General features: G+C 47.2%; 1 protein-coding gene across 1 annotated transcript in view; it reads left to right on the top strand.

The window, feature by feature from the left end:
* The window catches only part of FRMD6 (FERM domain containing 6), a 140,396-nt gene that overhangs the window by 103,786 nt on the left and 22,885 nt on the right, over positions 1 to 13,725 (top strand). Inside the window, exons 5-7 of the mRNA XM_089665813.1 lie at positions 2,103 to 2,179; positions 5,695 to 5,881; positions 11,590 to 11,745. Of these exons, the coding sequence (XP_089521939.1) occupies positions 2,103 to 2,179; positions 5,695 to 5,881; positions 11,590 to 11,745 (420 nt within the window). The remainder of the gene's footprint in view (positions 1 to 2,102; positions 2,180 to 5,694; positions 5,882 to 11,589; positions 11,746 to 13,725) is intronic.

Here is a 13,725-nt window from a genome sequence, read left to right as displayed (position 1 = left end):
GAGACGAGTGACTGGTCACACTAGAGAACACGTCTCCACTGTTCTAGAGTCCAGTGGCGGTGTGCTTTACACCACTGCATCTGACTCTTTGCATTGCACTTGGTGGAGTAAGGCTTGGATGCAGCTGCTCGGCCATGGAAACCCATTCCATAAAGCTCTTTACTATCTGATGGAGATACTCAGAGGACATTTTCATTAGCTGATCGGTGTTCAGCTTTAATTCACTGTTCTAGAACAAGGAGGCCAGTAAATGTTTTTCAGCTTTACACTGACTTAGCGGTTTGAGAAGGTATTGAAGCCATGTTAGCAGAATGTTCAGCAGGAGGTTAGCAATGACAGTCTCTGTATTTTCTTACTTTAAACTGCACCCACAGTTTAGCATGAGGTCTGTTATTCTGCACAGGAGAAGATTAGGAAGGTCAGCTCTGCCCTTGTTTTTCCAATTATGAAAATTTAGAAATATATTAATAGTACTTCTCATTTATCCAACTCAGGTCAAAAGTTTTGTGTGTGTTTAGGATTGAGTTGGGAAGAGTAAATACACCTGTCAAGTTTTTATTGCTCACTATGACCCCATTGGGGAGATTTTTCTATACTTCTTGTCCCGGAGACAGCAGGATAAGACGTAAGGAATTCTTTTGTTAATGGGGCGGGAAGTTGGTAATAACAAAGGCTCTAACTCTTTCCCACTTTTGAAAAAGGTGTTGTTGCCATCTGTGTGTAGCTTCCCCCTATTGTTGGTTTATTATGCCAGTTACCACACTAGGAGCCTCGATGAGATAATTGCAGTAGGGAAGGTTGGAAACCATGTCCCATGCTTCAATTGATGCTACACAATGTACCAGGCCTTTGTCAGGGTCTAACACAATTATTGCATAACTGAATTGCTTGGGGTCCCAGTCCTGTGATTGGAGGTTGGGTCTGTTGGGAGGTGACTGTTCTATACACCTGGCCCCAATACACCAAGGATATTGGTTTCCAAGCAAGTAATCCATTAGGTGGACATGTCATCACCAGTCCTCTGACTGTTCCAGTCTATACACTTACTACTTGTTCCCCAAGTATAGGCAACCATAAATGGTGCACTTCTTTATAGTTTGCACCAGTCCATTACAGCATGGTTCTACCTTCTATGACTAGTCCCATTTAGTTATAGGCCCACAAAGGACATTCAGCTGTGAAATATTTGTGTTCGCCCCCAACAAAGGCCTTGTAGGCCGTGGAGTGTGAGCCGGGATATCGGTTCCCAAACTACCTTGCTGAAATTAATTCACATAGGTGGTAACATGGCAAGTGGTTTTGCAACCTTGCATTAGAAGGCGCTACATGTATCCCTACTGGAGAGATTTCTCATTACTTTTGTCCTGGTAAATGATGTCAGGAACAGGAAATAAGGGAAATCTCAGTGGGGACCCAGTCCACAAATGACAGTAAATCGAAACAAAAATGAGAAGCGCACCAACCTTGCGCATTACCTCAGTAACCAAAGTTTATTAATTGTAAAATAATACTCACAAACAGTGAATAAAATCAGGCATATAGGTCCTCAAAGGGACCTGAAAAGTAGAAAGCCAGCGCGGATCCCATCATGGGGGTAGATACTCAGTACAGCTGATGCGTTTTGAAGGGCATCCCTTCTTCATCAGAGCTCTGCGCAATGCGCAAGGTTGGTGCGCTTCTCGTTTTAGTTTCGATTTGCAGTATTTGTCGGGCTTCCCCAGCCTTATTTGGAGCTGCGCAACTCTACATGCATTGGTGGTCGATCTTTCCAGGTCTGGTTTCATCTATTCGCCACCCGCCTGAGTCCTTGAGCGCAGGAGATTTCGCTTATAACCACAAATGACAGTCCCGTTCCTGCTCTGTCCAAATGTTTTGAAGTGGAGTCCATAGTTTCAAACCTGAAAAAGGCATGATGGATTCCATTGAAGCACTTCAACCACATGTTCACTCATATGGAAGATTCCCAATACCTCCTACATAAATAAACATTTCACTGCTGTGTGCTTAGATCACATGTCAGAAAGATGGGGATTGGCTTTAAATAGCAAATTACAGTTCTTATAATTTCATTGTTTGTTTGTTTTTTTGTTTTTTTTTTATAGGGAATTGACCAGTTTGGTCCTCCAATGATTGTTCATTTTCGAGTGCAATATTATGTTGAAAATGGCAGACTAATAAGGTAAGAACCGCAATAGGTTTCCATCCACAGAGTGTTTAAAGTGAACCTGGGATTTGTCATTACCCCCCATTTAATCGGTAAGCAGGGGGGTACCAGCCCCAGAGCCCAGCCCTTTCATTTTCCTCCTGGGAATTAAAGAAAAAAAAAACCCTGACTGCAATGCTCTCCTCCTTGCCGGTGGCTGTTGCTCTAAAAATTCTCCAAGCAAAGACAAGAACCTATTATAAAGGAAATAAACAACCCTGGGGGCTGCACACCATCAGGACCCAACAGCCACTAAAGTAGAATCTGCCTCAGCCCGGCTCTGTCTAGGCCACACCCCCACCACCTCCTTGACTAATGGGATGAAATGCGTTGGGATGGTGTGACCTGAACAGAGGTGGGCTGAGGCTGCTTCTATTATAGTGACTGTGGGGTCCTGATGACGTGTGGCACTGCGGGTTGTTTCTTTCCTTTTATAATGCATGCATTAATCCAGGACGTGCTCTCCCCAGCCTGCACCCTCAGCATGAGCCACCAGACTGGGAAACATAGGAACCTCGAGCAGCACTTCTAGTTTTCTCAGTGTGGGTTCACAAACAAGCAACTCTTGATCCTGCTAGAAACTTCCTGTTTCAGTTGACAACACTACTTCTGCTGCATTCAAATCTCACGCAGAGTTGTCATGCCTGTGCAGATCTCCACTGCATTACAGAAAGCCTCCTTGTCTTATCTCCACAACATAAGGCGGTGGTGTTCTGTAGTCCAGTAGAGGAGAATTCAGATGGGATCCCCAGTGGAAAATAAAAGAAAAAAATCCCTGGAAAAAAGAAAACTGACTAGCCAAACACTGATAGCTTTTTTTGTGTTTAGCCTGCAGAAAATATCTAACAGATTTTTTCATCTAGACCAGGTGTGGGCAAACTGTGGCTGTTGTGGAACTACAAGTCCCATCATGCCTCTGCAAGTCATGATGAAACTGTTAACTTTTCAATGCCTCATGGGACATGTAATTCCGTGACAGCTGGAGGGCCGCAGTTGCCCACCACTGATCTAGACAAATTCCCCACTGGGTTACTGCATTTTAACAGTGGCTGCTGGTGGGTGTCAGAATGCCCAAACAGCAGCTGCATCTCATTGGATGCCGCTACTGTTAGGCTGACCGTTTCTTGCTGGAAAGAATGTAGGGCGGAAGGGGGCCACATATTAGGACTGGTTAAGCTTTAATATATTGAATTTTTGCTCCTGGGTTTTAATATTCTTCAATTTTATAAAAAGACATTCAGGTTTTACACTGGAGGGGTACCACATTCACAGGGCACTGGGTTTCAAACGCTACCGCAGCCTTCATTAAGCAGAACTGATCGGGTCTACGTGGCAAAAGCATATACAGTTATGCGTGAAATCCACATTTCCACATCTGCTTATGGAAAAAAAGTCCATCAGATGTGTAATGTATTTATCTAAACATACATGAGTTCTGGGGGCCTCTGTGGCCCCTTTAGAACATGACATGGCTCCCCGGGACTGGCCTGCAGATGTGTCCTGGGTGGGGCCCGACCCTAATCCCCTATTTTGATATTCATTTCCCAGCCTAAGCAAACATCTGGCTTTCATCGAATAAATGGAATATGTTTGGCTCAGAAAACCGAGTAACAGAACTCCGGGGGAGAAAGATGAAAAGAGATAATGGGACTTTATTCATCAGAGAAGTTATCAGCATGAACCCATAGCAGCCTGATAGAAATAATGTTGCAGCACTGTAGTGTAGTTCAGTTTTTGGGAAATGTTTTTTCTTTTTTTGGAAAGGTCCCTTAGGAGGGTAAAAAAATTACATTTGAGACAGCAGTACTCTGCTGCTCGCCAGTGCTGTCCCCTGCAGTAAACCCTGTTGACCACAAGATGTCGTAAGCCTGGAAGAAAGATGTCCATTTTATTGTATAGAGCAGTGATCTCCAAACTGTGGCCCAGGGGCCAGATGTGGCCCTTTTTGTTTGCTTTAATTCGGCCCCTGGGCCACAGTTTGGAGATCACTGCTCTATACAATAAAATGGACATCTTTCTTCCAGGCTTACGACATCTTGTGGTCAACAGGGTTTACTGCAGGGGACAGCACTGGTGAGCAGCCGAGTACTGCGGTCTCAAATGTAATTTTTTTTTTGATGGGGCGGTATTTCTCCCACTGACACCATTGATGGGGCAGTATTCCTCCCACTGACACCGTTGATGGGGCAGTATTCCTCCCACTGACACCGTTGATGGGGCGGTATTCCTCCCACTGACACTGTTGATGGGGCGGTATTCCTCCCACTGACACCGTTGATGGGGCGGTATTCCTTCCACTGACACCATTGATGGGGCGGTATTCCTTCCACTGACACCATTGATGGGGCGGTATTCCTTCCACTGACACCATTGATGGGGCGGTATTCCTTCCACTGACACCATTGATGGGGCGGTATTCCTTTTACTGACACCATTGGTGGGGCGGTATTCCTTTTACTGACACCATTGGTGGGGCGGTATTCCTTCCACTGACACCATTGGTGGGGCGGTATTCCTTCCACTGACACCGTTGATGGGGCGGTATTCCTTCCACTGACCCCGTTGATGGGGCGGTATTCCTCCCACTGACCCCGTTGATGGGGCGGTATTCCTCCCACTGACACCGTTGATGGGGCAGTATTCTTCCCACTGACACCGTTGATGGGGCAGTATTCCTCCCACTGATACCGTTGATGGGGCAGTATTCCTCCCACTGACCCCGCTGATGGGGCAGCATTCCTCCCACTGACACCATTGATGGGGCAGCATTCCTCCCACTGACACCATTGATGGGGCGGCATTCCTCCCACTGACACCATTGATGGGGCGGCATTCCTCCCACTGACACCACTGATGGGGCGGCATTCCTCCCACTGACACCACTGATGGGGCGGCATTCCTCCCACTGACACCACTGATGGGGCGGCATTCCTCCCACTGACACCACTGATGGGGCGGCATTCCTCCCACTGACACCACTGATGGGGCGGCATTCCTCCCACTGACACCACTGATGGGGCGGCATTCCTCCCACTGACACCACTGATGGGGCGGCATTCCTCCCACTGACACCACTGATGGGGCGGCATTCCTCCCACTGACACCACTGATGGGGCGGCATTCCTCCCACTGACACCACTGATGGGGCGGCATTCCTCCCACTGACACCACTGATGGGGCGGCATTCCTCCCACTGACACCACTGATGGGGCGGCATTCCTCCCACTGACACCAGTGATGGGATACTATTCCTCCCCCTAATACCAAAGCAGGGACCCTGTTTACTCCCACTGACATCAAGACATATTTACTCCCACTGGCTACAGTCCAGTACATACATTCTGTGCAAATGATGCAAAATCAAACGCTCTCCTTCTATTCCCTCTACAGGTCAAATGTTGTTAATTCATAAGAATATTGTTTTAAGAAAATATGGAGCTGAAGAACATAGGAACTGGGCATTAATGTAATTCTTTTCTGTCATTGCGCAGTGATAGGACGGCACGGTACTATTACTATTGGCACCTGCGGAAACAAACCTTGCTCTCTCAGAGCACCGTGAGGGAAGAGGCCTACTTCCTACTGGCCTCCTATGCCCTCCAGGCTGACCTGGGCAACTTCAAGAAGAACAAACACTATGGAAAATACTTTGACCCAGAAGCCTATTTTCCTCCTTGGGTAAGATGGAGTTTTGATCGCATTTTTATTGTTGCTGTTAGTATTTAAACTAAACCCAGGACCCTGCATTCACTATATCCGGTCTCCCCGGACCCTGCATTCACTATATCTGGTCTCCCCGGACCCCGCATTCACTATATCCGCTCACCCAGGACCCTGCATTCACTATATCTGGTCTCCCCGGACCCCGCATTCACTATATCCGCTCTCCCCGGACCCTGCATTCACTATATCCGGTCTCCCCGGACCCTGCATTCACTATATCCGGTCTCCCCGGACCCTGCATACACTATATCCGGTCTCCCCGGACCCTGCATTCACTATATCCGGTCTCCCCGGACCCAGCATACACTATATCCGGTCTCCCCGGACCCTGCATACACTATATCTGGTCTCCCGGACCCTGCATACACTATATCTGGTCTCCCGGACCCCACATTCATTATATCTGGTCTCCCCGGACCCTGCATTCACTATATCCGGTCTCCCCGGACCCTGCATTCACTATATCCGGTCTCCCCGGACCCTGCATTCACTATATCTGGTCTCCCCGGACCCTGCATTCACTATATCTGGTCTCCCCGGACCCTGCATTCACTATATCCGCTCTCCCCGGACCCTGCATTCACTATATCTGGTCTCCCCGGACCCTGCATTCACTATATCCGCTCTCCCCAGACCCTGCATTCACTATATCCGCTCTCCCCGGACCCTGCATTCACTATATCTGGTCTCCACGGACCCTGCATTTGCTATATCTGGTCTCCCCGGACCCTGCATTCGCTATATCCGATCTCTCCGGACCCTGCATTCACTATATCTGGTCTCCCCGGACCCCGCATTCGCTATATCCGGTCTCTCCGGACCCTGCATTCACTATATCCGGTCTCCCCGGACCCTGCGTTCTGGTCTGGTCTCCCACAGTACACAGAACATGGAAATATAATTATGTTAGTAAATATAAACTGCTAAATACCTTTTCTCATCAGATGTTAGAGCAGTCTTGTGACTTCTATCAGTGTCCAGCAGAGCACTGGTTAAAGCTTGTAGGAGGAGTTTTCATTCTCCCCTGACTGTCCTATGGGGCTGCATAACCCCTGACCCTCTGTCTGGACAGTGCTGATTGGCCCTATGCTGATCACATGCACTCTCCCAATAAAGGGAAATCTCCCCCAATTCTTGCTTTGTTAAAATCAGAAAAAATGTTTTGGCTTTATATACAGCTTAACTTTTCATTTTATTTTTTTTTTGTTTAAACATACTTTTTTATTTTTAAACAAGCTCTCTATCTTCTAGATTTTTTTTAAAATATTGAAACGTTTTCTAACATTGTATCTTTGTCTGTGCAGTTAGTATAGGAGAGAGACCAGGGGCGGACTGACCATTTGGAAACTCGGGCACTGCCCGAGGGCCCGGGGTCAGTAGGGGGCCCCAGGAGATGCCCCTGGTACCTTTTTCTTAGGCTTTTTTGAGTTTGGGCAAGGACACAGGGGCCCCATGATCCCCTATTGCCCAGGGGCCCCATGAGTTGTCAGTTCGCCCTTGAGAGAGACAGAAGATAAACATGTTCCAGTGACAACTCTCTATCCCCTTACTTTGGAGACATCTATTCTTTCTGTTGTGTCTCAGGGGCAGGAAATAAAGGGAAATCTCCCCCAATTCTTGCTTTGTTCAAATCCACCAAAAAAAAGTTTTGGCTTTATATACAGCTTAACTTTTCATTTTTTGTTTGCTAAAACATAATTTTTTTAATAAGCTGTCTAACTTCTGTATTTTTTAAATACTGTAACGTTTTCTAACACTGTATCTCTTTGTGCGCAGTAAGTATAGAAAAACAGCAAGGTAAACAAGTTCTAGTGACAACATTTTACCCCATACTGAGGGGAGATCTATTCTTACCTCCTGCTGTGTCTCGGGGACAGGAAGTGGATAGAAATCACTCCCATTTACTACTTTTTTCCAAAACTGAAAAAAAGTTTAGCTTTTTTTTATAGCTTTTCATTGGCAGCACAGTGGCTAAATGGTTAGCACTTCCGCCTGGTAGTACTAGGGTCGTTGGTTCAAATCCCAGCCACAACACCACCTGCCTGGAGTTTGCATGTTCTCCCTGTGCCTGCGTGGGTTTCTTCCGGGTAGTCCGGTTTCCTCCCACACTCCGAAGACATGCTGGTAGCTGAATTGGCTCCTGTCTAAATTGTCCCTAGTATGTGTATGTATGGATGTGAGTTAGGGACCTTAGATTGTACGCCCCTTGAGGGTTAGGGACCTTAGATTGTACACCCCTTGAGGGTTAGGGACTGATGTGAATGTACAATATATATGTAAAGCGCTGCGTAAACTGACGGCGCTATATAAGTACCTGAAATAGATAAATACATTTTCTGAGCTGATGATATTTCCTCTTTTAAAGCACAGGGGCTAAATGGTTAGCACTTCTGCTTGGCAGTACTAGGGTCATTGGTTTGAATCCCAACCAGGGGCGGACTGACAACTCATGGGGCCCCCGGGCAATAAGGGATCATGGGGCCCCTGTGTCCTTGCCCAAACTTAAAAAAGCCTATGAAAAAGGTACCAGGGGCATCTCATGGGGCCCCCTACTGACCCTGGGCCCTCGGGCAGTGCCCGAGTTTCCAAATGTCAGTCCGCCCCTGATCCCAACCATGGCACCAGCTGCCTGCAAAGTTTGCATGTTCTCCCTGTGGCAGCGTGGGTTACCACCGGGTACTCCGGTTTCCTCCCACTCTCCAAAGACATGCTGGTAGGTTAATTGTCTCCTGTCTAAATTGGCCCTAGTATGTGTATGTATGAATGTGAGTTAGGGACCTTAGATTGTACACCCCTTGAGGGTTAGGGACCTTAGATTGTACGCCCCTTGAGGGTTAGGGACCTTAGATTGTACGCCCCTTGAGGGTTAGGGACCTTAGATTGTACACCCCTTGAGGGTTAGGGACTGATGTGAATGTACAATATATATGTAAAGTGCTGTGTAAATTAACGGCGCTATATAAGTACCTGAAATAAATAAATAAATAATAAAGCCTGTATGTAAATGTGATCGTGTCACAGCCCCACTGGTAATGAACGTCATGAATCTTGCTGGGGGTCAGACAGCCGTGACTGTGACACCGCGCAGTAAATAAGCACTTCGACAAGATGACAAATTATAATGATGCTGGAGAGCAGCGCATCTGTAAATTCATTATTACAAATGGAAAATTGATCGAGATGCCGATTGCTCTAGTCTCTGCCGGGACGGGAAGGGGGCCAGCATTAATCCAGCTTTATTCGAAGTTCCTGACATATTACGAGGACACAGTCTAAGAATGCAATATATTCGCGGCCATTAACTCCACAAAGCTTCATCTTCTACACCGCGGGGAGCCAACCACTAATCTGCAGATAAGAACGGAACAAAATCAGCTTCATAATGGTCAAAATTATCTGCTCTGCTAGTAAAGAGGACCTGTCTCCTGCTGTGCTGTGTATATTTAAGTGCACTGTTACAGTTTGCTTGTATTGTTTTATACAGTTTGGAGAGCTATCATTGGTATGTATTCTAAGTCACTATAGAAGGAAATATACACTATATTGCCAAAAGTATTGGTCGGCCTGCCTTTACACACACATGAACTATAATGCCCCCCCAGTCTTAGTCTGTAGGGTTCAATATTGAGTTGGCCCCGCCCTTTGCAGATATAACAGCTTCACCTCTTCTGGGAAGGCCGTCCACAAGGTTTAGGAGGGTGTCTATGGGAAGGTTGGACCATTCTTCCAGAAGCACATTTGTCAGGTCAGGCACTGATGTCGGGGGAGGAGGCCTGGCTCGCAGTCTCCACTCTAATTCATCCCAAAGGTGTTCTATTGGGTTGAGGTCAGGACTCTGTGCAGGCCAGTCAAGTTCCTCCACCCCAAACTGGCTCCTCCATGTCTTTATGGACCTTGCTTTGTGCACTGGTGGGCAGTCATGTTGGAACAGGAAGGGTCCATCCCCAAACTCTTCCCACAAAGGAGGGAGCATGAAATTGTCCAAAATGTCTTGGTATGCTGACGCCTTAAGAGTTCCCTTCACTGGAACTAGGGGGCCAAGCCCAACCCCTGAAAAACAACCCCACACCATAATCCCCCTCCACTAAACTTTACACTTGTCACAATGCAGTCAGGCAAGTAGCGTTGTCCTGGCAACTGCCAAACCTAGACACGTCCATCGGATTGCCAGACAGAAGCATGATTGGTCACTCCAGAGAACACGTCTCCACTGCTGTAGAGTTCAGTGGCGGCGTGGTTTACACCACGGCATCCGATGCTTTGCATTGCCGTTCGTGATGTAAGGCTTGGATGCAGCTGCTCGGCCATGGAAACCCATTCCATGAAGCTCTCTACGCACTGTTGTTGGGCTCATCTGAAGGCCACATGCAGTTTGGAGGTCTTTAGCTATTGACTCTGCAGACAGTTGGCGACCAGGGGCGGACTGACCATTTGGAAACTCGGGCAGTGTCCGAGGGCCTGGGGTCAGTAGGGGGCCCCATGAGATGCCCCTGGTACCTTTTTTTTTCATAGGCTTTTTTGAGTTTGGGCAAGGACACAGGGGCCCCATGATCCCCTATTGCCCGGGGGCCCCATGAGTTGTCAGTCCGCCCCTGTTGGTGACTTCTGCACACTGTGCGCTTCAGCATGCTCTGACCCCGCCCTGTCATGTGACGTGGCCTACCACTTGGTGGCTGAGTTGCTGTTGTTCCCAGTTGCTTCCACTTTGTTATAATCCCACTAACAGTTGAGCGTGGAATATTTAGTAGCCAGGAAATGTCACGGATGGACTTATTGCACAGGTGACAACCTATCACAGGACCACGCTTGGAGTCACTGAGCTCCTGAGAGCGACCCATTCTTTCACAAATGTTTGTAGAAGCAGTTTGCATGCCTAGGGGCTTGATTGTATACATGGAGGGGATTGGAACACCTGAATCACATGATTTGGAGGGGGGTGGGCAACACTTTTGGCAATATAGTGGATTATTTGACTTATTTATAGTATGTATAGTCCACCAGTCCAGACTCAGCGGAGGAAGAGAGAGCTCATTTGTGCAGAAAAGAGTCTTGTATACCCCTCTAAGCTGATCTACCTATAGCATGTGCAGTACATCAGTCCAGATTCAACAGGAAAGGAGAAAAAAGCCTATCTGAGCAGCAGAGAGCCTTGGTACACCCATATAAGCTGATCTTCTAATGTGACAGTCTACAAGTCCAGACTCAACAGAGAAGGAGGATAAAGCTTATCTAAGCAGCAGAAAGTCTTGGTACACACCCATAAACTGATCTACCTATAGTATGCACAATCCACAGTCCAGATTCAATAAAGCAGGAAGAAAAAGCTTCTCTGAGCAGCAAATTTTATTGCACCCCTATACACTGACCTACCTATAAGCATGTACAATCCACCCGACCAGACTCAGACTTCAGACCCTGCCATCCCCTGCCACCAGCCATGATCTGCCTGCATTGTATAGAGAAGCACAGAGACCCAAAATAAGGCATATGACGAAAATGTAAAGGCTTTTTTTGGAAAATGTCATTAGCATTTTAATGGGGGGGAGGGGGCAGGGAAGGTAAAATATAAGCAGATTAAGCTTCAGCTAAATGTTTAGTGCACTACCATGGAGAGGTATCCTTCTCTGACACGTCATTACTCATTGTGGTGTTTTCTTCTTCAGATAATTAAAAAACGAGGGAAAGATTACATCCTCAAGCACATTCCTAATATTCACCGCGACCAATTTGCACTGACCGTGTCGGAAGCACAACTGATGTATATCAAAGAAGCCGCAAGACTCGATGACCTTTGTGTCCATTACTACAGGTTATACAAGGTGAGAAGGCAGACGGCGGATATGAAGTGTAAGCTGTATGCCCCAGCAAGCCATCGCCAGGCTGCGTGTGATGACCCCAGTTAAAGATCCAGCACAATATGTATCCCCCATCACTAAACTCTCATAAAATCTCTAATATGTTCCCCATTCACACTATGACGTGTGACATCAGGTATCATGTGTGTATTTTCTAGTGCGCTAGTCACATGGGACAGCCTATTCATTTCAATGGGATGCCGTATGTGTGACAAACGTGGCAAAGTAACTCAAGAATCTATTTTGAGCGACAAGCGTTGCACATTTTTTAACTGATCATTTTGCAGCATTTGTTTTGTTTTTTTTCTGGGCAAAAGAAAAAAAAAGGTGCATCTGCTTGCCACATTTAAGATTCAATTAGCCACGAATGGTACCACAAGCATTTTTTTTGCATGGTTTGTAAACACCCTGGGTTCCCTCCCACCAACCATGAGCTTCATACATAGAGAAGCATATTATTATTATTATACAGGATTTATATAGCGCCAACAGTTTGCTCAGCGCTTTACAATATAAAGGGAGACAATACAGCAACAATACAGTTCAATACAAGAGGGATAGGAGGGCCCTGATCCTTGGAGCTTACAATCTAAGAGGGAGGGGCTTAGCGGTACAAACGGTAGTAACTGTGGGAGATGGACTGGTAGGAGAAGTAGAAGATTCCATTATTAGCTGAGGGCAGGATAGGCTTCCCTGAAAAGTTAGGTTTTCAGAGATCGCCTAAAAGTGAGCAGAGTAGGTGATACATTGGGGTAGAGAGTTCCAGAGGATGGGAGAAGCTCTGGAGAAATCCTGGAGATGAGCATGGGAGAAGGAGACAAGGGAGCTAGAGAGCAGGAGGTCGTGCAAGGAGCGGAGAGTATGGTTTGGGTGATATTTGAAGACAAGATTGGTGATGTAATTTGGAGCAGAGTTTTAAATGGCTTTATATGTTATTGTTAATGTTTTGAATTTTACCCGTTGGGCAATGGGAAGCCAGTGGAGGGATTGGCAGAGAGGGATGGAGGACACTGAGTGGAGACCGGTGGAGGGATTGGCAGAGAGGGATGGAGGACACTGAGTGGAGACCAGTGGAGGGATTGGCAGAGAGGGATGGAGGACACTGAGTGGAGACCGGTGGAGGGATTGGCAGAGAGGGATGGAGGACACTGAGTGGAGGCCGGTGGAGGGATTGGCAGAGAGGGATGGAGGACACTGAGTGGAGGCCAGTGGAGGGATTGGCAGAGGGGGGTGGAGGACACTGAGTGGAGACCAGTGGAGGGATTGGCAGAGAGGGATGGAGGACACTGAGTGGAGGCCAGTGGAGGGATTGGCAGAGGGGGGTGGAGGACACTGAGAGGAGACCAGTGGAGGGATTGGCAGAGAGGGGTGGCAGATATGGAACGGTTAGTAAGGCGGATGAGTCTGGCAGCAGCATTCATGATAGACTGAAGAGGGGATAGCCTGCGATGAGGTCTTCCAATGAGGAGGGAGTTACAATAGTCAAGGCGAGATATAACAAGGAAGTGAATAAGTTGCTTAGTGGTTTCCGAGGTTAGGAACGGGTGTATCTTGGAGATGTTGCGGAGGTGAAGTCTACAAGATTTAGACAGCGATTGGATTTGGGACTGAAAGGACAGGTGGGAGTCTAGGATTACACCTAGTACCCTGGCATGAGGGGAGGGACTGATAGTTGTGTTATTGATCTTGATGGAGAAGTCAGGGGAGGGGGGGGGCACGGGCTGGGGGGAATACTACGAGCTCAGTTTTGGAAAGATTGAGTTTGAGGAAGTGGAGTGACATCCATGCCGATATGTGGCTTAGTAGGTTAGTAATGCGAGAGGAGACTAAAGGGGTGAGGTGAGGGGTAGAAAGATAGAGCATAGAGAACCAGTGATGACTTCACTGAATCTAAAGTAAGGTATGTAACGAAAACGGAATGGTTTTATTTAAACATTTCATTAG

This window comes from Staurois parvus, unplaced genomic scaffold (genome assembly GCF_062004578.1).
Source record: "Staurois parvus isolate SC_StPar_1 unplaced genomic scaffold, SC_StPar_1.0 ptg002360l, whole genome shotgun sequence".
NCBI classification, from domain to species: domain Eukaryota; kingdom Metazoa; phylum Chordata; class Amphibia; order Anura; family Ranidae; genus Staurois; species Staurois parvus.
This window is presented reverse-complemented; position numbering and strand designations above follow the sequence as displayed.